Source organism: Amphiura filiformis, chromosome 12 (assembly GCF_039555335.1).
Source record: "Amphiura filiformis chromosome 12, Afil_fr2py, whole genome shotgun sequence".
NCBI classification, from domain to species: domain Eukaryota; kingdom Metazoa; phylum Echinodermata; class Ophiuroidea; order Amphilepidida; family Amphiuridae; genus Amphiura; species Amphiura filiformis.
In genome coordinates this window covers 58,578,352-58,603,579 of record NC_092639.1, presented here as the reverse complement: position 1 = coordinate 58,603,579, position 25,228 = coordinate 58,578,352, and the positions used below count along the sequence as shown (strand labels likewise).

General features: G+C 38.5%; 1 protein-coding gene across 1 annotated transcript; it reads left to right on the top strand.

Moving 5' to 3' along the window:
- The first annotated feature begins 3,983 nt into the window (after positions 1 to 3,983).
- LOC140166944 (NXPE family member 3-like) lies at positions 3,984 to 23,950 on the top strand. The gene is made up of 7 exons (XM_072190427.1): positions 3,984 to 4,313; positions 11,579 to 11,761; positions 14,651 to 15,350; positions 16,935 to 17,481; positions 20,525 to 20,592; positions 21,227 to 21,296; positions 21,542 to 23,950. The coding sequence occupies exons 2-7, from the start codon at positions 11,636 to 11,638 to the stop codon at positions 22,032 to 22,034; spliced, it is 2,004 nt and encodes a 667-aa protein (XP_072046528.1). The 5' UTR covers positions 3,984 to 4,313; positions 11,579 to 11,635; the 3' UTR covers positions 22,035 to 23,950.
- The last annotated feature ends 1,278 nt before the right edge of the window (positions 23,951 to 25,228 follow it).

The window sequence follows — 25,228 nt, the reverse complement described above, 5'->3', positions numbered from 1 at the left end:
CATGGAATATTAACATTTTCATGCATTTTATGTCTATCTACCGGGCAACTAATGGCTTAATTGCTTTTAAAATAATACTAGAAAGTTAGAACTATCAAATAGCTACATATTGATATCAAAATGAATTCACTTTCATCAGTAAAACTTGAGTTTTGGTGATTTGAATGTCCACTACACCTTAATATTGTCATATTTTACGGTACTACACATGAAAAATTGACATTTTTAAACATTTTATGTCTTTTCAGCTAACAATTAATGGTTATTTTGCTTTAAAAGATTACAACAACCAAATAGCTATATATTAATGCCAAAATGAATGAATTATAATGAATAAATGTCGAGTTATGTTGGTTTGTACGTCCCCTAACCTTTAATATTGTCAAATTTTACGCTGTTACACATTGGAAAATTAACATTTTGATCATATTTTATGTCTATCTTATGTTTTTTCTGTTAAAAATAATACTGGAAAGTTAGAGCAATCAATTAGCTACATGTTGATACCAAAATTAATTCATTATTATGAGTAAAGGTTGAGTTATGGTGGTTTTTATTTCCCCTACCCTTAATAATGCCCATATTTGACATGGTTATACATAGAAAAGTAACCTTTTCTCACATTTTATGGCTATCTACCTGACAATTAATGTTTGCTTTGCTTTAAAATAATACTAACACGTTTGAACAATCAATTAGCTACATATTAATTCCAAAATGAATTCATTTAATGAGTTGAAGTTGAGTTATGATGGTTTATATTTCCCCTACCCCTTAATATTGTTACACACGCTGCTACATGTGGAAAAGTAACTATTTTTTTACATTTTCAGTCTATTTTCCTGACAAACAGTGGTTGATCTCAACCCACACATATAAATATTCAAAATATTACATGAATGGCAACTTACCAAACAAATTTTGTTAATAGAACTTATATAGTTCAGCCGAGTGACATAGTAAGACATGTAAAACACCCCAACCCTGAACCCTATACACACCCCGCACCCACCCCACATACCCACCCCCACCTACCCCAAACCCACACAACACAAACTAACATGCAAGCAAACATGCACATACATAAATATTTGAACCAGAACATCAAAGTTTGCCTAGATATGCTTCATATTAAAAACAAAATTAAAAAATGGAAACTTAATTAATTTTGAAAATAGAAATTGGCACAATAGTAAAATTTGAAGCCAATGTCACAAAAACGCCCACCCTACGCATTGTTGTGAAAAATCTGATTTTTCACTAGTGTATGGACTGGCCACTTCAAATCATGATCAAATGAAACCTAGGTTTGCTTTCAAATAATACTAGGCAGTTAGAACAATCAATTAGCTACATATTCATACCAAAATAAATTCATTATTATGAGTAAAAGTTGAGTTCTTGGAGTTAATATTTCCCCTACCCCTTAATTTTGTCCTATTTTTGGTGAATGTATGCGATTATACGTCCATACATAAACCTGTAAATAAAAAGTGATACCACAATTTGAGTCCACTACCTACCTAGCAGTGATCTAGAGGGTCCATACTAACTACCTATGGTGTCAAACCTTGTATGTAGTGGGGGTGAACCAAGTCCTTATTTAGGCCCCCTGTGGGATCCTGCTCCTGGACTACTTCGGGGCTCGTGCATTAAGACGCATCAACATCAGCGCGTGTATTATTTTGTCTAATTTCTCTCCCAACAAGTAATACGCGTTCATTAACCTGTAAGTATGCAACATTTGTTTGTCTTTTAACGTGTCTTGAGTGACAAAGAGAAAAGTATTTACCATGATAAAATCAGTGCATGCACATTGCACATGTATTTAATTTTACAGCAGAACGTGAAATATTATTTATTTATCTTTTAACCTGTTTTAAGTGGAAAAAAAATCATTATTCCTGTATCATGATAAAACAGTAAAAGCAGTAAAAAAAAATTGTATTGTTGTGTAATTGATTCATTCTTTTGATTTCACGAAGGAACTCTTGATAAAATGATGATAAACTTGATGCTATCACTGATTTACATTTAAAGACCTCTTCCCTAGTAAAAGTGGCACAATTGTGATTTTACCCTTTCGTCGTTAAATAAACATATCTTGAGATTAAAACAAGCAAATTGAACAGAACAAACGGCATTTGAGAGCTAAGACTGCGCCCTTGACGGTGTTGTAAGCATCACATCGCAACGGTATTTGTTAATTGCCAAAGAGGGCGCTTTTCACTTGCACAATTATTTTTGAGACTGGCTGTATATCTGAGACCATATCTTGCATAATTATAATGACTCACTTCAATACTGAACAATTCTGATTTTGGAATCTACCAGTTTCTTGACCGCGAAAGTCCGAGTAAAAAATCCGACAATGTTTTAGTTCCCGGGGGCACTCACTAAAAATGAGTGACGGGGATGTGCGGCCACATTGACCCCCACTTTTCAACTCCCTCTAACCCAGTGACCCCCTTTTTGTTTTACTGAACTCCCTCTCACCCAATGACCCCCTTTTTTGTTTTCCTGTCTCCGAAAGACCCCCTATTTTTCAAAAATTTTGGGAAAATTTCCCCAGTTGAAATTTCTCATAATCTCTCACTGAATGACCCGTTTTTTTCATGATTTTATAAACAAATTTTTCAAAATTTATGAAAATTTTGTATCAACTTTTATATTTAACATTTTCCCAGTCTCACTGAATAACCCCCGTTTATGGTATAATTTTCTCCAGTCTCACGGAAAGACCCCCCAAGTGTCAAGGCTGTGCAATAATTATGAGCCAGGGGGTAAATTTCCAAACGGCTCGCCAAAAATCGCTTGCCCCCCCCTCTCTGCCTGCCAAAATTCTTTGCCCCCCCCTGCACATGCCAAATTTTTGGGATCCCAATTTCCAAATCGTAAATGGTCTAGGCTATATAGGCCTACCGGTACATGTTGCGAGCGCGCGAGCAGGAAAATTTGCATAAAAAAGCGTTTCCGTACCGTTTTCCTAAGCCTTTTTAGCGCGTTTTATTTAAAAGGCTCCCCATGAATGTGTGCCAAAAATCGCTTCCCCCCCCCCCCTCTCGGCTTGCCAAAACTTGCTTGCCCCCTCCTTTCGGCTCGCCAAGAATTTCTTGCCCCCCCCCCCATTTTACCCTCTCCAGGGCTCATAGCCTAATTATTGCACAGCCCCTAACAATTAGAGGGAGTATGGTGACTGAAAATATCAGATGTGAAAATCAATACAAATTAGCGTTTTATGAAATGTAATAGCAGAGTACGGTATGCAAAATGGGCAAGTGGACTAGGGATAAGTCAACATGCCCGATATTGTTGACACAGCGTGTGGAAATGATGTGTGTGTTGGACCAAGACCGCCACATTACCAGCAAATTATTTGAAGATTCTATTAAATTGCAAATTTTTGTATTGTTCAATAATATATTTTGATCGTTTCTTGAGAACTGGATTCTTCCAGACTTCATAATTGTTGCTCAAATCCCATTATTAGCCTATTATTGCGCAATGTTGAAAAGAAATACGCCACTGATGTGATTAATCTAAAAATAATTGAAACAAATTCGTTTCACAAATCCAAAAAACAATTGATTTTGTTGAAAATTAAAAAAAATTGTCCCACCGAGGAGTTTAAAAAATGGTCTCGCCAAGCCTAGGTGTTATAAAAGTTTACCTCGGCGAAGTGCTAAAAAAAGTTTGTTTCACCGAGAGGCTAAAACATTGTCACGACCGCAACTGCCAAGCCCCCCCATTTCACATCTAATGGTGCGTCCCTTATGAATAAATAGCCATGAAGTGCTTATTCAACTGTTTGTACTAATAGCGAGCATGGTGAGTGTTCTGGATCAACGTCATGTGATAATGTGACATGATGCTGATCAATGCATCAATACAATAGTCGGAACGAAAGTGCGTATCGAATTCCCGGACAGGGATATAAATTCCCGGATCGAATTATTGATTAGTTAGTTTACCCGTCACCCGTGTACAAATGAAGACGGACCATGCATAATCGTATATTATAAGCTTCTTAATATAAATTTACAGTTGTGTATACGTATTTTGCGTTTTTACAAGTTAGTTTCTACAAGTGTAGTAGCACACGCTTTCCAATATCTTAGTTCAGATGGACTCAAGGTGGTGTTGCACACCATTTTCAGTATCTTTATCGGATTTTAATAGTGATATTACAATTACACACCATTTTCACTTTGAATGACTTTCCTCTTTATGATATCAGATGACGACCAGCATCCGCAATATCATCGTAGCAAGGAAGAAGCCGGAAGATACAACTTCGAATGCGGAATTCATTAGTAAGTTGCTAGTTGTTTAAAGAAGAACCTGAAATGTGCTAGATTTAGTTCACTCATAAGCTCTCATAAGTAGGGTGGTTCTTATTTTACAAAAGTCTGAAATACCATGCTCCTAACCCCTAGAATGGTTCAGTTGGATGAAAAACTTATCCTGTAAAATTTTTAGAAATATTGAGCAATATTTACTGGTAGCTCAAGAGCCTCCAATATGGTTGTGACTATCCGGAACATTGGTCGTCGGACATTTTGGAGCATTTTTAGGGGGGTATATTTTCAAAATAGAGTGTCTCTTGATACTCAATCTTTGTAATTACATTAACAGTAACCAGTTTAACATATATATAACAAAAAGTGTTTTGTATTTACTTCCATTGTTGTTTTAAGCTCAACCAGATAGTGCACTTCGTGCCGTGAATACTCCTCCTAGTCCTAAACACTGGTCGTCAGCCATTTTTGAGCAAATTTTGTAAATGGTTCTAATTTCAAAATAGAATATCTCTTGATACTCAATATTTGTTATTGCATTAACAGTAACTAGTTTAACAGATATATAACAAAAGATGTCTTGTATTCACTTCAATTGTTGTTTTAAACTCAACCAAATATGGTAGTTTGTGCCGTGAGTAGTTCTAAATACCGGTCGTCAGCCATTATGAGCATGCACTTATAAGGGGGTCTATTTTCAAAATAGAGCGTCTTTTGATACTTAATCTTTGTAATTGCATTAACAGCAACTAGTTTAACATTTATATAACAAAAGATGTCTTGTATTCACTTCCATTGTTTTATTCTCAATCAGATATGGTAGTTTGTGCGGTGAGTGCCTAAATATGGCCAGTCGTCAGCCATTTTGGAGCAATTATAAGGGGGTCTATTTTCAAAACAGAGTGTCTCTTGATACTCAATCTTTGTAGTTGCATTAACAGTAACCAGTTTAACTTACATAAAGATATCTTGTATTCACTTCCATTGTTGTCTTCAACTCAACCAAATATGGTAGCATGTGCGGTGAGTACTCCTAAATACTGGTCGTCAGCAATTTTTGAGCAATTTTAGGGCGGTATATTTTCAAAATAAAGTGTCTCTTGATACTCAATCGTTGTATTTGCATTAACAGTAACTAGTTTAACACATAACTAAAGATGTCCTGTATTCACTTCCATTGTTGTTTTAATCTCAACCAGAGAAAGACATTCAGGAATTTTGTATATTTTCTGTGGCTATATAGGCCTTTATTCATTGCACCGATAACGCCAGCCTGGGCTCCACGTAATGACCTCCAGTTGCTTTTTAAAAGGACCTGGTCTTATCAAGACAGCCATGCCACATCCACAAGGCCACATCCACCCATCTGCCAAGTTTTATCTTGAGTATCAATAGACCCTCTTAATTATAATTGCTTGAAAATGGTCGACAACCGGTATTTATGAGTACTCATTGCGCAAATTACCATATATGGTTGAGTTTAAAACAACAATAGAAGTGAATACAAGACACCTTGTGTTATATATAAGTTAAACTAGTTACTGTTAATGCAATTATAAAGATTGAATGTCAAGAGATTCTCTATTGTGAAATTAGACCACTAGCACTTTGCTCGAAAATGGCTGACGATGACCGGTATTTTGAGGACTCACGGCACAAAGTGCCATGTCTGGTTGAGTTTAAAACATCAATGGAAGTAATACAAGACACCTTTTGTTATATTATATGTTGAACTAGTTACTGTTAATGTAATTGCAAAGATATGAGTATCAAGAGACACTCTATTTTGAAAATAGACCCCTTTGCTCGAAAATGGCTGACGACCGATATTTAGGAGTACTTCAGCACAAACTAGTGAAACTACCATATTTGGTTGAGTTCAAAACAACAAAGGAAGTGAATACAAAACATCTTTTGTTATATATCTGTTAAACTAGTTACTGTTAATGCAATTACAAAGATTGAATATCAGGAGGTACTCTATTTTGAAATTAGACCCCCTTACAATTGCTCAAAAATGGCTGACGACCAGTATTTAGGAGTATTCACGGCACGAAGTGCCATATCTGGTTGAGCTTAAAACAACAATGGAAGTAAATACAAGACACCTTTTGTTATATATATGTTAAACTAGTTACTGTTAATGTAATTACAAAGATTGAGTATCAAGAGACACTCAATTTTGAAAATATACCCCCCTAAAAATGCTCCAAAATGTCCGACGACCAATGTTCCGGATAGTCATGACCATATTGGAGGCTCTTGAGCTACCAGTAAATATTGTTCAATATTTCCAAAAATTTTACAGGATAAGTTTTTCATCCAACTGAACCATTCTAGGGGTTAGGAGCATGGTATTTCAGACTTTTGTAAAATAAGAACCACCCTACTCATAAGGCCCTACATAGGCCCTACATAAGAATATACATGTATGTATTGTAAAGTATTTTCATTTAACGGCCTTCCAAACTGTATGTTATGCGTGGAAACCTATGAAGTAGGCCTAACATTGCACTGTACCAAATATTTATATTTAAACACGATATAGTTCTTATTTTGTTTATATATTTTACGCGTAAACGTATCAGCGCATGCGATTAACACCATGACCATAACACGTTAGAGGTTTTTGTGATAAAATATAAACACTTCAACCATCGAGCTATTAATACTAATTATAGACTGATACAAACATGTTAAAGTTACATGCACTATAAAGCACGTAGCTGACGCACTGAAAATTACAATTAGTCAAATTCGATGAAAAATTTGTCAAACAGGGGATATAAATTTGTCATTCAAGGTAATTTGTCGTTTGACTATAATCACATCTATTCGACAAATTGTACAAACTACCAGACAAATCATTTCATTCGCATGACGAATCAAAAGTAGTGATTGACAAATTTTAATGATTGACAAATCTGCGTGAACAGTATGTATTGGTCATGACGAATCCAGTTCGTCAGGAGATGAAGAATTGACAAGTTAATACACGTATGACGAATCGTGCCGACAAACTTTGTTGAACACGACTAATTAAATTTTATAGCTGTCAAGTTCCATTGACGAATTAGCTAGAAGCAACGGGTTTCCGAGCCTACGTGCAAGACACCGCGTCGCCATTACCAGCATACATGAGCATGCAGACGATATACGTGAATCCCGGTTTGTGAAATTTGTCATCTGATCTATAGCTTGGACAGGTAAGAATTTGTTTTTTGCCATGTTTCAATTGTAATATTTTGCACAGTGACTTTTGTGCACTGTAAATGTGACAACTAAGGCTGGAATTTTGGGCCAAACCATGAAAATATTGACACGATGATTGATGTACGGCACCACACATGCACACCGTACTGCACTTAAGCTTACCGTGCACAAAAGTCACTGTGCAAATTATTACAATTGAAACATGGCAAAAAACAAATTCTTACCTGTCCAAGCTATAGATCAGATGACGAATTTCACGAACGGATTCATGAATAATCATCTGCATGCTTATTGCATGTATCATTATGCTGATAATGGCGGCGTGGTGGCAAATCACTGTGAGTGTCAGTGTCACTAATTTGTTAAGTGACAAATTAAACAAGCAAGCATGACAAGTTATTTTTTCAGCATGACAAATTAATTTTCATGCATGACAAATTAATTTTCTTGCATGACAAATTATTTCAGAAATTTGTCGTTTTAGACACTTTTTGCATGACAAATCAAAATTAGTCATACGGTGCATGTTCATGACAAATTATAGTTTGTCGTGCATATGAATGACAAATTGCATGACAAATTATAGTTTGTCGTTTTAGACATGCCATATGACAATTTTTTATTTGTCAATTGACTAAAGTATATTTTCAGTGCGTAGGCCTATATAAAACGTGTTAATCGTATGCAACGCCTCCTATAAGCTCCTATACTTTTAAAATATAGACGCATTTTACTAGTGTTTATTAATTGTTATCCGTTGATGTGTGGTAAAAGTTTAATGTCTGTACACAATATATCTTAAGGCCAAGTAAAATAAAACAAAGACATGTGTATCGTCTCCGCCCTCACCGATTTGTGGAGATTTTAAAATATTTTTCTTATTTTTCTTTGCTCCCTTTGTTTCTGAAATTATTGTGAAGCAAAAACATGTAGGCCTATACAGAAGTTCTTGTTTGTCATTTATAAACACATTGCATATACACTTTCTTCAAGCTAGGGCAGGGCTTTGGGGAAATAATAAAAAATAATATTAGGGGCCTCCCCGTTTTATGATAATGCTGACAAAGCCTTTGAAATTGCATTTTTACGCAGAAATGAATGGTCAATATGTGACAAATCAATTATAAGGGCCTCCCTCACCAAATTTTGAGAAAGTTCGGACGATATATACATTTTATTTATTTTACTTGGCCTAATTGTGGAATAATTAGTCCTCTTTAAGAAATCTGATTGTATAAAGTTCATTCATGCAAATAAAACGTCTTTCAAAAGGGTTGTGCCCTATTGCCGCATCATTTAATTTTAAACCTCCGAGGTTTTCTTGGTAAGTACTGTGTTTATGCAATCAAGGTCTTAAAATGCACTTCTTGTTGTACAGATGTATATTAATTACTACTAAATACTATATTTCATCACTTTCACGATTAAAAAAGTGTCTCACCGAAGAGAAATAAAAATTCTCAGCGACGTGCCTAAACAAATGCCACGACCCATTTACCTAGCCGCCGCCCCCCCCCCTTAGATATTAACAGTGCGTCCCTTAAGCAGTTTTATTCTTGAGTGGATACTATTTATGAAATCCGGTGGCAGAGCATTGTTCCCTAGGTGTGCTGAATGTTTACTCCCAGTATTTGCTCTTTGAAAGTACAACAGAGACCTGTTTGTCAATATGTTGCAATAATAATACAAATTAGGCCTTGGTGCATTCTTAGCTATTCTTCCATTCAACGTGGTGTTTTCTAATGCTTTCTATGTTAAAAATGAGAACATTCCAGGCATTGACTCACGCAACCTCCCGGCGCAACCTCGATAAATGTAACGATACTTTGTGTTACTTTTGTTTTTATGCGGGAATGAACAGAAATGCATGCCCGTAGCCAGGATGGGGGTGCGACGAGCCCGGGCGACGAGCTAACCTTCCTTCTTAAAAGCGCCGATTTCAATGTTGTTACCAAAAAAGTGTATCTTTTGTAAACTTTTCCTTCAAAAAGGGCCGATTTTCAGAAAAAAAAGTGGGAAATTTTTAGTCGGAATGGCTGGGGGGAGGTGAGTCGCATGCGAGCACTCTCCGCCGGCTTTATTGTTTCGCGTGTTCCGAGTCAAAAAGAAGACTTCTTGCGCGCCCAAGGTTCAGTTACTGGACCTTTGGGTTTTGTTTACTATACCCATGTTGTAGAATATTACGGTATCATGATGTAAAATATCACATTTATGCTGATGATATTCAGATATATCTCACCCCTGATCCCAGCATTCCTGGTCCAATGTGCCCTTTTTAAACTTTCTAAGTGTGTTGCCGACATTCAGCATTGGATGATTGAGAACAAACTCAGGTTGAACCAAGACAAGACGGAGTTTCTCATCGCTTCTTCTCTGATTCATCAGAAGAGATTGGAAAACATCACTCTTCTTCTGGATGGTGTTGAGATATTTCCGTCTATGTCTGTTCGGAACCTTGGGGTTGTTTTCGATCATCACATGTGTATGTCTGATCATGTAACTCAATTATGTAAGTCTGTCAACTGGCTGATAAGAAACATATACAGTATTCGCCGATACATTGATTATGATACTTGCCATAATACTGTTAGAGCTGTCATTATATCACGTCTTGATTATTGTAATGTGTTACTTAATGGTATATCAAAGAAAGATCTAAATCGTTTGCAGAAGTTGCAAAATAAGTGTGCACGTTTAATATGTCTCCAACCAAAATTTGAGCATGTTACCCCTCTCTTGAACCAACTTCATTGGCTCCCTGTCAGCGAGAGGATTGTTTACAAGACGCTGCTTTATGTGTTTAAATCTCTGAATGGACTCTCTCCCCAGTACTTAACTAACTGCCTCACTGTGAAAAGATCATCCCAGAGCGCAATGAAGACCCACTCGGCAGATAGTATTTCCTTCCTTGTGCCTCGTTCTAAGAAGGGTGCTGGGAATAGAGCTTTTTCAGTGGCAGCTCCACGTTTGTGGAACACCTTACCGGTTCATATCAGAAATGCTGCTACTCTTGAATCATTCAAAACTATGCTCAAGACATATCTTTTTCCATAATGTTGTTTTCTGTATTTGATCATGTTTGCTGTTCTTTTTAATATGCTTGTTGCGCTTTGTAGCCACAGGAAAAGGCGCATTATAAATTATGTTAGTTAAGTTAAGGGATCTAAAATGAGCGTTTATTGCGTTTCGACAGTATTTTTTGTGGGACATGAGAGAGCCTCAGACCTATCGAATTGTATTCTGAATACGAAGCATTTTTTTTTTTCTGATATCAAATAATTTTCATTTTTTGAAAATCACAATATAGGCCTAATACAAATTTTATGACAAATTATAAAAATTTGATATTTTTCAAATTTTTGATATATAACAGTCCTCGAAGTAAATTATATAAATCTAATGATATATTCTTAAAGTGTATGTAGCAGGGAGGAAAAGCCGACGGTCAAAAGGACCAATTTTTTGTGTGTGTTTTGGGAAAAAAAATCCATATCTTCAATAAGAAAGGTCAAAATTTTCAATTGATCGTCGGCTTTTCATCCCACCTACATACACTTTAAGTATAAATCATCAGATTTATAAAGTTTACTTCAAGTACTGTTAAATATAAAAAATATCAATTTTTAATGATTTGCCATAAAATGTGTATCAAATTGCGAATTTCAAAAAATCAAAATTATTTGATATCAGAATGACATTCTTCGTATTCAGAATGCAATTCGATATGTCTGATGTGCTCTAATGTCCCAAAATAAATACTGTCTAAACGTTCATACCCCAGCCCTTAAGTTAAGTAGCGATTCCGGTATTTTACCGTAAAAAAACAATAATCTTTTACAGTTGATTTCTGTTCAAAAACGGACCATATCAATTATCATTAATTTAACAGTATAGTTTAATTAACGGCCACCACCGGTTTTACAAATAAATTACCCGCAGCAGGATTCCAGTATACCGTAAAAAAAAATATCAGGATAGTGCAGGTAATCTTCTCATCAACCGCTATATAAATTTAACATTATAATAGTAGGCCTAATTATCACTTTTTATTTTGTCATTTCTTTCAGCAAAACGAATATTGACGTTGCAGAATTAGAAACGTGTATCGTCTCCATCGCAAAGCCATGAAAACTTCACTTCGATATGCAGCCATATTTGTTGTGCTCTCTGTTGCATTGTTCCTGGTGTTTTCTATCACTTCAACTTACCACTTCCATGAACGGATACCACCCAACCCAGTTTTTAAAGCGGTAGGTCTTACTTGTAATCTCAACCGGGAATCGATTCATTCCATTCGGGCCGGGGTTCCGAACCCATAAACCAGAAAACCACCTTTTTATTCCGAACCGGGCACACTAAAATGTGTGTCAGGGATGCGCGGCTACATTGACCCCAAGTTTTCAACTCCGTATTCACCCAATGACCCTCCCTGTCCAATGACCTCCTTTTTTGGACCTCTCTTTTTATAGTTCTGAACAAATTTTAGATAAGCTCTAAACATATCAAATGGCCCACTGGTTTTTTTTTAATTACCAAAATTTTCCCCCCCCCCCCCCCATGTCAACATTTTATTTGTACATTGACACTGTTATGGGCCAAAACCTGGCTGTAAGACCCCAATATTAGGCTTCTCATTCAATGACTCCCTTTTTTGGCATCAATCTCTCACCGAAAGACCCATAATTTTGAGCCGCCGTCCGCACACCTTCGAAATTCGAGTCCACCCCGGCCCTAACTAAGACTTATGGAGCTCTGGCTTTCGCTATTTATTCCCCGTTCTCTGGAAATGCCATTAACTTTTTCGAGATATAGCGGACACAATAGGATGGCGCTGCACGAAAAGGCTTTTGAATTTGCCTGGTTTGAACAGATTGAATACTGCCCTCCTACTGTGCATGTGCGCCATACTTCGAAAAGGCTATATCAAATATTTCTATCCTCCGACAACTGAACACTTTAATATGTTTGTCACATAATTAAATGATATCTCCAATTCGAATAATTAATTTTTCCAACTTTTAAATATTTTTGAATGCGGTGCAATATTTTGTACCATGTGAAATAATTTCTCAATACGAAATCATTCAATTTCGCTAATACCATGAATACAATGCATTAATTACTCCAACACGATCATTATTGATTTAGCCATACTGATTGATACATTAATTCTTCATGTTGGAGAAATTAATTCATCGTAATGGAGAAATTATTTTACCAAAACAATAATACAGTCCTGCTATTGCTTGAAAAGCATTGTAAATTATTATTTCGATCGAGTCAATGGATATTGTCGATTGTGTGCACGAGGGCTTGGCTGAGATCCAACTATAAACTAGTGGCAAATGGTGGTCATAGACCACAAACCTAGCTGGGGCATGTTGGTGTTGTGGAGGTATTTGACCCCTGCAAAATGTTCCAAAAATGTTCCCCTGGTCATGAGGTTTGTTGTCACCGAGTTTGAGTCCTGTATTCCTTACAGATGTCCAAAAAATACATTTATAAGATTTGACCTCTGCATGACCTTTGACCTGACCCCGGCAAAATGTTCCCCTGATCATGAGATTTGTTGTCACAGAGTTTGGGCCCCATACCCCTTACAGATATCCAGAAAATGAAATTATAAGATTTGACCCCAGATAACCTTTGACCTGACCCCTGCAAAGTGTTCCAAAATGTCCCCCTGATCATTAAGTTTGTTGTCACCAAGTCTGAGCCCAGTACCCCTTACAGATGTCCAGGAAATTCATTTCTAAAATTTGACCTCTGCATGACCTTTGACCTGACCCGTGCAAATTGTTCCCCTGGTCATGAGATTTGTTGTCACCGAGTTTAGGCCCCATACCCCTTACAGATGTCCAGATAATGCAAATGTAAGATTTGTCCCCTTTAATGACCTTTGACCCCAATTCTGCATGCAAGTTCTAGGCGTGGGGTATAGCCGATGCATATATGCAAATGACATCATTGTACTATATAATATGTGGCAGAAGAAGCATTTTGAAGGTATTTGGTTAAATACAGGAAATGCCCCCTTAATGACCATTTACCCCAATTCTGTTTAGACCCTATGGGCACTGGATATAGCCGATACATACATGTATGTGCAAGTTACGTAACTGTAGGGTGTAACATGTAGGAGGAGAAGCATTTTGAAATTTATTGCCAGAAAGAAGAAAGATCGGATAGCATTACAGTACCTAGCTGGGGGTGTAAACCCCCAGCTAGGTAAGAATCGGAGAGCATTACAGTACCTAGCTGGGGGGTGTAAACCCCCCAGCTAGGTAAGAAGAAAGATCGGAGAGCAAAACAGTACCTAGCTCGGGGGGTTGAAAACCCCCCAGCTAGGTAAAGATCCGATAGCAAAACAGTACCTAGCTCGGGGGGTTGAAAACCCCCCAGCTAGGTAAAGAAGCCGAATCGGATAGCATTAGAATACCTAGTTGGGGGTGAAAGAAGCATCAGATAGATTAGAATACCTAGCTGGGGGTGTAAACCCTCCAGCTGGGTAACCAGAGGTGAACCAGTCAAATTTGATGGGCCCTTATGGGTTAGCATTTAGCATTATCAAGTTTCCATTTATGGTACATGCCCACATGCACAGAGTGCATAAAGAGTTCATCTGTTGCCAGCGGAAGAAACTCACTTGAAAACAGACCCTAGCTGGGGGGGTGTAAACCCCAGCTAGGCAATAATAAGAGCTACTGAATCGTTTCTCGTCGCGTTGAAAAGAACACTCTGGGTCTTGGTTATGCAGCTCTTCTTATTTAAATATGTTATTGAACAGAGCATACTATTTTTTAGTCCGTTCTGTTCAAAACATAATAACTTGCTAAAGCTGCCATTAACAATAATATAATTATTGTAAGAAGGGACCGTTCAATATTTACACCAGGGGAGTGGAAGTTGTGACAAAAATTCGACCAATTTTCGGATTCCTTGTTTACCTTTTTACTTCATTTAAAACTTAAACATTCCCCTCGTGGTTTAAGTCAAATATAGGCCTATAGATTTAGCTATGTTTTAAAACATGATAGTATTTTTCTGGAATCGGATGTAGTACCCCGGGTAGTACCAGCCTATTTTAACAATTTGTCATTTTTATGTTCTTTTTTCTTTTGGGACCATTTCTACTTCAGATTAGGCACTTGGTGTCCGTCGTTAAAACGACCAACTCAGCTCAATTATCTGCATGCCCGACTACTAACTGTCACTCCAGCTCCGTTGTGTGCAGTTGTAAACTCAAGCCAACTCACGCTGCGACCCCGGCTGCGACTGTAGCAAAATACTCATCATTTAAAGTTATCAACGCAAAACAGACCTACAAACGGTGCGACCAACTTGAAATCGGAATCGAAGCCCGAGATTCTATAAACCGACCCAAATCTACGGGAGGAGACTATTTCTGGGTGTGGATACACAATGACAAATTGAATGCTAGTTCGGCAGCAGATGAGATTGTTGATCACAATAATGGCAGTTACACAGCGTTGGTGACGCTCTACTGGGAAGGCGCTGTTGAAATCAACGTTACTTTAGTGCATTCAAGCGAAGCGATAAACATTTTGAGACGGGTTCGCGATAATAATACAACACCGCGAAATGCATACCAAGGGACATTTCAGATTGATGGCAATCGAGTTAAAAAACCATGTCACATCTCAACCAATATGTTTATATACGACTATCCACATGATGCTAACAAGAGTCTTACATTTTGCAATTATACCGATTCTAAATCAGGATTCCCTGGTATTGTGTCAAACCAGACCATTTTCCATGCGATTCATATTCCAAGCATTCAAGGCAACTTGATGATTACAAGAAAGCTACAGCGACGTTTAAATCTTTGATGACTTCGCATGAATACACCATGGTATTAGACAGGTAGGTAACCATGGTAACTGAAAGCTACGCAGTAATTCGTCATAAGTTCTGACCACTATAATTGAAGACAGAGATAAAAAGACTAGTTTGCGTCTGACGTCATTGTCAATCAAATTCCCTACGAAGGAAGGTCGATTTATCTGGTGCCGATCAGAGAAAAGGAATATCAGAAAATGGCGGGAAAATTACGTAATTTTATGAGGCAAAAGCAACTTTTCTAGGCATTTGTGACATGGTGCCTTCGCGAAAGAAAGTTTCCTACTACTTTTGAGATGGTTTTGTATATTTGAAGGTGCAAAATAACAATAATTCGCCCGGTTTTACCGCCGCATTCAACAACTCATATCATCACGACTATTGTAAACAAACCGTGCTCGAGTTTGATTGACAGATGACGTCAGACGCAAACTAGTCTTTTAATCCTGTCTTCCATTATTATTTGAATTTGTAGTTTTGTACAAATATGACCAGCTGAATGAAAGCGCCATATTTTCTTTTTTGTTCTCAGCCACTGAGCGACGAGAAACTGATTTTTGACCAATCAATGACAATATGGTAATACAAGGCTGGCCAATGAGTTTTATAGAGAATGAGTCCGCCTTTAGTGACTGATCAATATTTAAGCCAGTGGAAGGGAACACTAACCACTAGAAAATTAAATTGAAGAACACATACACACATCATTTTTAATTAGCGAAGTGCAAATTCCCACATTCTACACCCGCCTGGGTAAATATTGATCAGTTCCTGAATGCTTTGTCACTTTTTCCAGTCTTTACCCACATGGAGTAAAGAAATGACTACGGATATGACAGCTTAGAAAAAGCACACATTCTGAACAGTTACTTTAAGTCGGTTTATACGAAAGAGGATACCAACAACATCCCTGATCCCACTGGCGAAAGAGTTGAAGACATTCCACCTCTTCATATCAGTGTGAACGGCGTCCAGAAATTACTGGAGGAGTTACATTCCAACAAAGCGTCTGGACCGGACCAGATGCCTTCCAGAATCTTGAAGGAGTGTTCCACAGAGCTAGCGCCAATTTTGACTGCCATCTTTACTCAAAGCCTCCAAACAGGTGATCTACCACTTGATTGGCTAACATCCCATATTACACCAGTCTTCAAAAAGGGAAACCGTAGTTCACCATCAAATTACAGACCAATCTCTTTGACCTCGATCTGTTGTAAAACAATGGAACACATTTTAACCAGTCATGTTATGAAACATTTTGATCGTCATCAAGTTCTCACTGAATCACAACATGGGTTCAGAAAAAGGAAAGGATGTGATACGCAACTTGTCCTTACTAAGACAGATATTGCTGAATCGACATTCGACCGAGTTCCACATAAGCGCCTTTTTTTAAAAATTCCATCATTATGGAGTCACCGGGATACTCAAATGGATTGAGATCTTCCTAACCAAGAGGAAACAGTGTGTCGTCCCCGATGGTATTCAGTCTACTGCAGCAGAGATAGATTCCAGCGTGCCACAGTGCACTGTTATTGGGCCGATGAGCTTCCTATATAGTTTTCATCAATGACTTACCTAGCTGTGTGAGTGCTGGTACAAAGACCAGACTCTTTGCCGATGACGCATTCATCTATCGTGAGATCAACTCTGTTGAAGACCAGATCATCCTTCAAACAGATCTTGACGCAATATCTCGTTGGAGTCAAGACTGGCAGATGACTTTTCATACCGATAAATGTTTCAAAATGAACTTCACAACCAAGAAAACCATCAAAACCTCTCCATACACATTGTGCCAAAAAACTCTTGAGGCAATATATTCTCATCCGTACCTTGGTTTTGTGACAATCTACGTTGGAAAGAGCATATCTCTGAAGTCACATATAGCTGCCAGAAGGAACTTCAAAGCTTGTCCTACATACATCAAGTCTCGCCTCTATTTGTCACTCATTGAAGAGAGACACCAGCTAGACATGATACAGAGATCAGCTGCCAGGTTGTGCTACAACAACTACTCCAGAGAAGCAAGTGTTACGCAAATGCTCAACCAACTTGAATGGCCAAGTTTAGATACCTGTCGCCTTATTACCAGACTTAGCCTGATGTACAGAATTACACACAATCTCGTCGACATGACTGGCAGGACCACCTCACCCGAACAACACGAATGACCAGACGACACCGCCCAGCTTCATACATGCAAATTAGAGTCAACTCAGCAACCTACGAAAATAGTCTTTTTCCATGGACAATTCCACACTGGAACGGACTACCCCACGACATAAGAGACATAGCATACTACAGAAACTTCAAGACCGCCATTAGGGACTACCTCAATTAAATTTCAAATTTTAAAAATCCAGTCTTAGGTCATTGGTTTGTACCAACTCTGATGCGATGCGGGTACCCGTTTATTCAGAGGATAACGTCCAGATCCAGATCCAGGAGTAAATTCTTAATGCTTTTTATTTATTTATTTTATTCTTATTTATTTATTTCATTCTTATTTAACCTGGGTAAACCTTTCAATGCACTGGCCTTGTTCTCCCAAGGTGCCCAGGTGGCACAAGGCCAACTTTAAAATACACAAGATACAGCATATAAAAATACAGAAGGAACAATAATATACATTGTAAAAAAACTAGCACACATATTTAAAAAGGTAATCGGCAAAAAGAGTGGATCAGGGTCAGGCGGGACAGCCGGAGTAGACTCCCAGCCACATGCAGGCCGCAGGACCCCAACCATGGCACTGGTAGGGCCACAGGCTAGTCAGGGAGCAGGGAGACAACAACAGTAATTGATCCTCTCCGAGCCCCTAACCAGTCACAGTCCCCAGCAGCATCATCATCAGTCGGCTGCGAGCTTTCTCCCTATAAATGCGAGCTTGGGCAAGCGAAACAATTTTGTTTGGCTGCAGCATCCCTTCAGTATCTCCCAGGAGGTGCTGGGCATACTGTAAGTACAGTGTGCGCGGCCGTCCCGGTTTCCTCTTCCCATGAGGTGGAATATAAAGCGCATATTCTTTCACAGGCTCGCCATCTTCAAGACGCAGTATATGGCCGAGACATTTGAGTTGATGAATCTTGACTCTGGCAACCAGTGGACTGGTGTTGGTCAGGTTGTAGATGGTTTCATTTGGAATCCAATCCACACGCTTGATGTTTAACATGACTCTGTAGCAAGATGTTGCAAATGCATTGATCTTGTTTTCCACGTCGTTGGTAATTACCCATGACTCGCACCCGTACAGAAAGACAGTAACACATGTTGTCTGAAACAGCTTGATTTTTGTTTTGATTGGCAGGGACGGGCTTCTCCAAAGGCGTTCCCGTTTCCAGAAAGCTGCCCAGGCTAGTGCCAGCAGCACCCCATCCAAGGATAATGGTCCAGCGATCCACATGCGCCCAGGACACCACCCGGCTGACCGTCCATACCCAAACACCCATATATTGCCCTGAGAAAGACACTATAAAAATACACATTAAAATACACTGCTATATAAAACAATATTGCACTAGTGCCGAACTATGGGCAAGTCCATTCGTGTTAGCAGAAGGTCCATACTTCCATCCACCGGGAATGCCGGTGACGAGTCTGGGGTCCCCGGTCGGACAAGCGCCCATGGCCCAGTAACCATCGCCCCAGGTAAGCCACTTTGGAAGACTAGGCCTCCAGGGCGAAAAGCGACAACGCCAAGACCATCAGCCACCCAGCCACCAAGAACCGCAAACCCCTGCAACAACACCGACACCCCAATAGACTGTAGCAAGGGTCTTAAGTCAACACAAATGGACACACCCATAGTAAGGCCACTTAAGAGGGATGCATGTTGAAGAACAGTTGCATAGTACATATTCACATAATTAATTAAGTCAGATTTTTCATTGCACCTTTCAACAGTTTTGTAGTGAGAGGAACCGGGATTTACAAGTGATGTTGAGTTTGTTCCAGGACACTGATCCTCTGTATCTGAAAGTTCTTTTTCCTGACTCAGCCCTTGGTTTTGGAGGGACAAGAGTACCCTGCTTGCTTCCCCTTGTTTGATAGGTGGAGTAGTCATTGATTTTGTGAAATATATTGCACAGGTACACGGGAGCTTTTTTAACAATACATTTGTGCACCATGACATTGAGATTTCTAGCCCGTCTGGTATCTAGGTCAGTCCACCCTAGACATCCTAACATATCTTTGGTGGGGAAACGCATGTTGACTTTTAATATGGTTTTACCAGCTTTATTTTGGAGCTTAGTCAACTTGTTGAGATGTTTTTAGCAGCATTACCACACACCACATCGCAGTAGTCCAGGAATGGATGAATAATGATTGGTACATTATGTTCAGGGTGTCCTCTTTCAAGAAAGACCTGGTTCTGTATAAAAAAAACCCTATTTTTCTATTCACTGAGTTTCTGACATGATTAAGATGCCCTTCCCAAGAGAGAGTGGGATCCAGATAAACACCAAGGTACTTGAAGAGTTTGACCTCTTCAAGGACATAATCTTGGATTTTAACTTCAAATTTGTCAGGGTTCTTTGCACGTTTGATGTTACTTCCAAAAAGCATGGCTTTTTTTTTTTTTTTTTTTGACATTAAGGGTGAGTTTGTTCTTATGTAACCATTTGGTCACCTTGTACGTTTCCTGAGTTAATGTTGTAGCAACCTGAGATACACTTTGATTTTTGGTAAAAATTGCTGTGTCATCAGCATAGAGACACACCTTGGCCTGGTCCCTGTTTATATGGGATGGAAGATCATTAACATAAAAGCTAAACAATAGGTGTCCCAGGATAGATCCCTGAGGCACGCCAAAGAGAACAGGAAGCATATCAGATTGCTCGTCATTGAATTTACAAATTTGAAAACGATCACTCAGGTAGGATTTGAACCAGTCAAGCTCCAGACCGTTGATTCCACTCTTACTCAGCTTGTTGATAAGCATTTTGTGATGGACTGTATCAAACGCTTTCCGAAGGTCTAAAAAGATTGCGCCAGTAAACATGCCTTCGTCCAAGTTTCGAAGTAACTAGTCAGAAACATCTAACAAGCAAGTTTGAGTTGAATGCTCTGGTCTGAAGCCTGACTGATCAGGTGACATAATATCATTACTTTGAAGATAACTATATATTTTTTTTTACTTTCTCTAGTCTTCGTGAGATAAGAGAAACGTCTACTTCGCCTACTACCAGCGTGTACGTGAAGCGAGTAACAAACAGTAAGTATTATACTAAACTATATAGATTCTGCTTTTGTCTGTTTGTCGGTGACTTTCTCGCATTTTGTTGAAGTTAAACTAGCGGAATGCCAGCGTCTCGCGCGGTAACCCGTTTAATAGCTGAGTAAACGGAAGCAATCACTAATCAGATGACACTCAAATGCATATAGACAAGAAGCCACAACATGGCGTAAAATATGCGACCTCGTGAGCGCTTGAAAATTGCAAAAATGCAAAAATGGGTGCAGTTCAAATCATCTTACCTTTGCACTGCAGTCCTTTTAAATTTTTTCTTTGAAATCTGTCACGTAAAGCATAATTTCCGTATATTTTCATGCGTTTTCTACATAATCCTGGCAACCATTTGATGATAGTCCTTTTAATATTCATAGACCTGGGCCCATTCTATTATTTGAAATTTTGTTTCATTGGACAGGCTTACGTCACGTATTGACATTACGGTAGTGTAAGGGCTCTGGTAAGGGTGTTTGGACAGTATTTGTGGTGGGACATGAGAGCTCATCATTTGCCATAATGTTTGCATTACATTATTGGTTAAGGATTTCTTTATCGCGAAGAGAAGAGTGTAGTATTATTTAAATATTCACATTGTTTATTCGCTTCCTTATTGCAGGACAGTCATCAACTCCATCAACTTGTTTAAAACACCCGCCACCACGCTGTGTTCCTGGCCTGCCTCCAAGGTCCAATTCAAACGTAGCTGGGCACTATCATAAAGACGAGTGGATTTCAAACGTCTGTCAAAAGCATGACTTCACCGCTGACAACGGTGCCCCGATTACAAAGTGCCTCCAGAATACAAATCTTCACTTCTATGGCGATTCCACGGGTCGCCAATGGTTTGAATATCTGATAAACCATTTAAACAAGAACGGAACGATGGAAATGAACGTGACAAACTCTAAAAATGGCCCAATTTTTGGTGTAGATCAAAGGAACAATATATCTTTGTCATTTTTGTTCCATGGTTTTCCTTTTCAACAGGAATGGCAAAAGTTGCCGATATTGATTATGTTGCCAATAGACTCGACAAACTAAAAGGAGGACCCGATAGCGTTATTTTTATCTCTATGTGGGCTCATTTTTGGATTTTAGATTTGCAGTTTTATCGCGACCGATTGCGATCAGTAAAAGATGCCCTCACGCGTTTACAACATAGAACTCCTGGTACACGTGTGTTTTTCAAAAGCCCAAATACATACGCAGGAGCTGGGAGATTTTGGGGATTCGATATTTGGTATGCGACAGAGATGGATAGAGCTTTGCGGGAAGAAATAGTTGGATTCCCGGATGTTACTGTCATTGATGTGTGGGATATGACCATAGGGCATAGGACTGGATTAAATATACATCCCCAAGAAATCGTTGTAGGTCAGGAGGTATCTATGTTCCTTTCATTCCTATGTACAGATAACAAATGACCATTTTTAGGCCCTAGTATAAGCCCAATCGGCATTGTAACTTCCGGTTTTTGAGAGCAATTTTGGGATACTTTGACCTCTGACATACCAGGAATATTGCTGTTATTATTATTAATTAATTTATAAAATAACTGCTTTTTTTTTGTTGGTTTTTTTTTTTGTTTGTTTAAATTCTACATGTGGTAAAATATTTTTAATTATGTTCGGCCCCAAAGTCAATTTTGCTGAATTTTCCCGATAGGTCAGAGGGCAAAGTGTCCCAAAAGTTCAAAAACTCTCCCACAGTGCATTGCAAACTTCCAATGCCGATTTGTCATGAATATACTGGGGAGTCGGGAAACATTGCTTGACATTAATGGAATAATTTGTTTTAAACTTTCACAGTGTGTGCGAGAAGGGTGTTGATAAAAAATTTCAACCAGAGATGGGAGGTACATAAACGAAAATCAGCCCAAGTCATACAAACATTTACATCAGTCTTTGTATCAGCAAAATACAGAGCAAAACGAAATAATAAAAAAACTATTCTTCCAAAATGATGTCAAAAAAACTGAATGTCTCATCGTTATCATAAGTTTATTATTATGCATAATATTTTATATGCATACCAATAAAATGTACCGTAATAAGTTATATATATACTAGTATAACATCATACATGTCATAATACGCTATGTTTGTGTGCGAGTCTTGTAGTAGATGACTACCTGGGACCTCATCCTCTCATAGGTTACTATGGCAAGTATCTCATATCAACACCATTTTAGTAACTAACATTATATGCTTGGTGGGGGTGTAACTTAAAGAACGGTGGTGTGGGTGTAACTGAAAGAACGACTGTACCGAAATGAGAAAAAAATGTTAAGGTTATTTTGGGCTCATCCAGAGACAAATTGCTATAGGCCTAGATTGTCGCAGGTTCATGAAATTGGGAACGACCACCAAAGCAACAAAAATTTCCAGATCATTTTGGGAGCTTTTGGGGGACATCCGGGGTCAACTTGGTCGTAGGCTTAATATGATGCACAGTGTCATCGTCCCGAAATCTTCATGGCAGAAATTGCCATGGTAGGTTGAATCCACAGCCACGCATGCATGCCATTTTGTTCCGACCTGTTTAATAGTTTTGAGACGCATAATGGGCCGAGGGACTTCCGACTAAGACTATTGACAATAGCCTGGTAACTGACCTCTGTAGCTGTCAGTGAGCATGGTACGCCATGAGGTCATATGCTTTTAGACTGCCTCCATGTGTGGCCTACGCTGCGCTATAGTTCGGCACATATAAAATCAGAATTTTGTCAGTTATTGAGCTCAGTACGCACAGTTCTTTCTCATTACGCATGCTAACGACTATTATATCCTTTCAACACATATATTCAAGTGCAAGTATCGAAATATGGCTTCCTTAGAATAAAAAACGAACGGGAGATATTCATCATTTTCTACCCCGGTATCCAAAGATTTATCGTCTGCATATCAAATCGTGCATAGCACATTCACGTGTATCGATCCCGTGTATTGATTTTAGTGTCTCTGCTGTACAATGTAATTATTAACCAGTCGGTGTGTGGTGTTGGTGGGAACGACCACCCAATCGAGACAAACATATGAAGGTCAGTTTGGGGTCATCCGGCATGAAATCGACATAGATTGTCACAGGTTCATGAACATTGTTGGGAATGACCACCAAAGTGAGACAAAAAAAATGCCAAAGTCAGTTTGGGATCACTCGGGGTCAAATCGCCATGATTATCGCAGGTTCATGAAATTTGTGATTTAACACCGAAACGAGACAAAATTGTTACAGTCGGCTTGGGGTCATCCGGGGTCAAATCGCCATAGATTGACGCTAGTTCATGAAATTTGGTGAAAACGATCTCCGTCTCTACGAACCGCGAAAGCCGGGTAACCGCCAAGTTAATATACAGTGAGCCAAAGAATTAAGGTACCAGTTGTGTTCATCCATGTATATCCCAAATAAAGACAAATACAGCCTGTCTCAAAAAAAATTGTGCAAGTGAAAAGCGCCCTCTTTGGCAATTAGAAAATACCGTTGTGACATAATGCTTACATCAACATCAAGGGCACAGTCTTAGCTCTCAAATGCCGTTTGTTCTGTTCAATTTGCTTGTTTCAATTTCGAGATATGTTTATTTAACAACGAAAGGGTAAAATCACAATTGTGCCACTTTTACTAGGGAAGAGAGCTGTACATGTGAATCAATGATAGCTGATGTCGATGCGTCTAATGCACTCCCCCTTTCTGGTGCATGCATTAGACGTGTCAACATCAGCAAGCGTGCATTATTTTGTCTAATATCTCTCCCAACAAGTAATACGCGTTCATTAACCTATAACATGTATAAGTGCGCAATATTTGTTTGTCTTTTAACATGTCTTATGTGACTAATAGAACAGTATTTACCATGATAAAACCATTGACATGCACATGCATTTAATTTTTACAGCGGAATGTGAAATATTTATTTATCTTTTAATCTCTTTTAAGTGGAAAAAGAGAATCATCAATACTGCATCATGATAAAAAAGTAAAAACGGTCAAAAATTTTGTATTGTGTGTAATTGATGCATTCTTTTGATTTCACGAAGGAACTCTTGATAAACTTGATGCTATCACTGTTACATGTAAAGCCCTCTTCCCTAGTAAAAGTGGCACAATTGTGAATTTACCCTTTCGTCTTTAACTAAACATATCTCGAGATTAAAACAAGCAAATTGAACAGAACAAACGGCATTTGAGAGCTAAGACTACGCCCGTGACTTTGATGTAAGCATTATGTCACAACAGTATTTTCTTATTGCCAGAGAGGGCGCTTTTCACTTGCACAACTTTTTTTGAGACAGGCTGTATGTCAAATTAAAACAAAGTCAATACCTACCTGTACTCTTTAGCTCGGATTTAAGACCTTATTTGTTGAAATTAGTTGAGAATTAAAGAAACGATGGTCTAAAACCCAATGAAGAAACAAACTCAAAAGTTGCACTTCCGTGTTCTAATCAGTGAAATCACGACGCTAGTTTTAACGTGCTAATCAAGGGAAGCGCGGCGCCAGTTCTCTTGTTCACGAACGCTTTGTGTACAAATCAATAGGGCATGCAATGAAGGAAACTGCAATGTTTATATTGGTATCTTCCTTGGGTTTGGGGATCGCCGTGTCTTTATTTCTTGG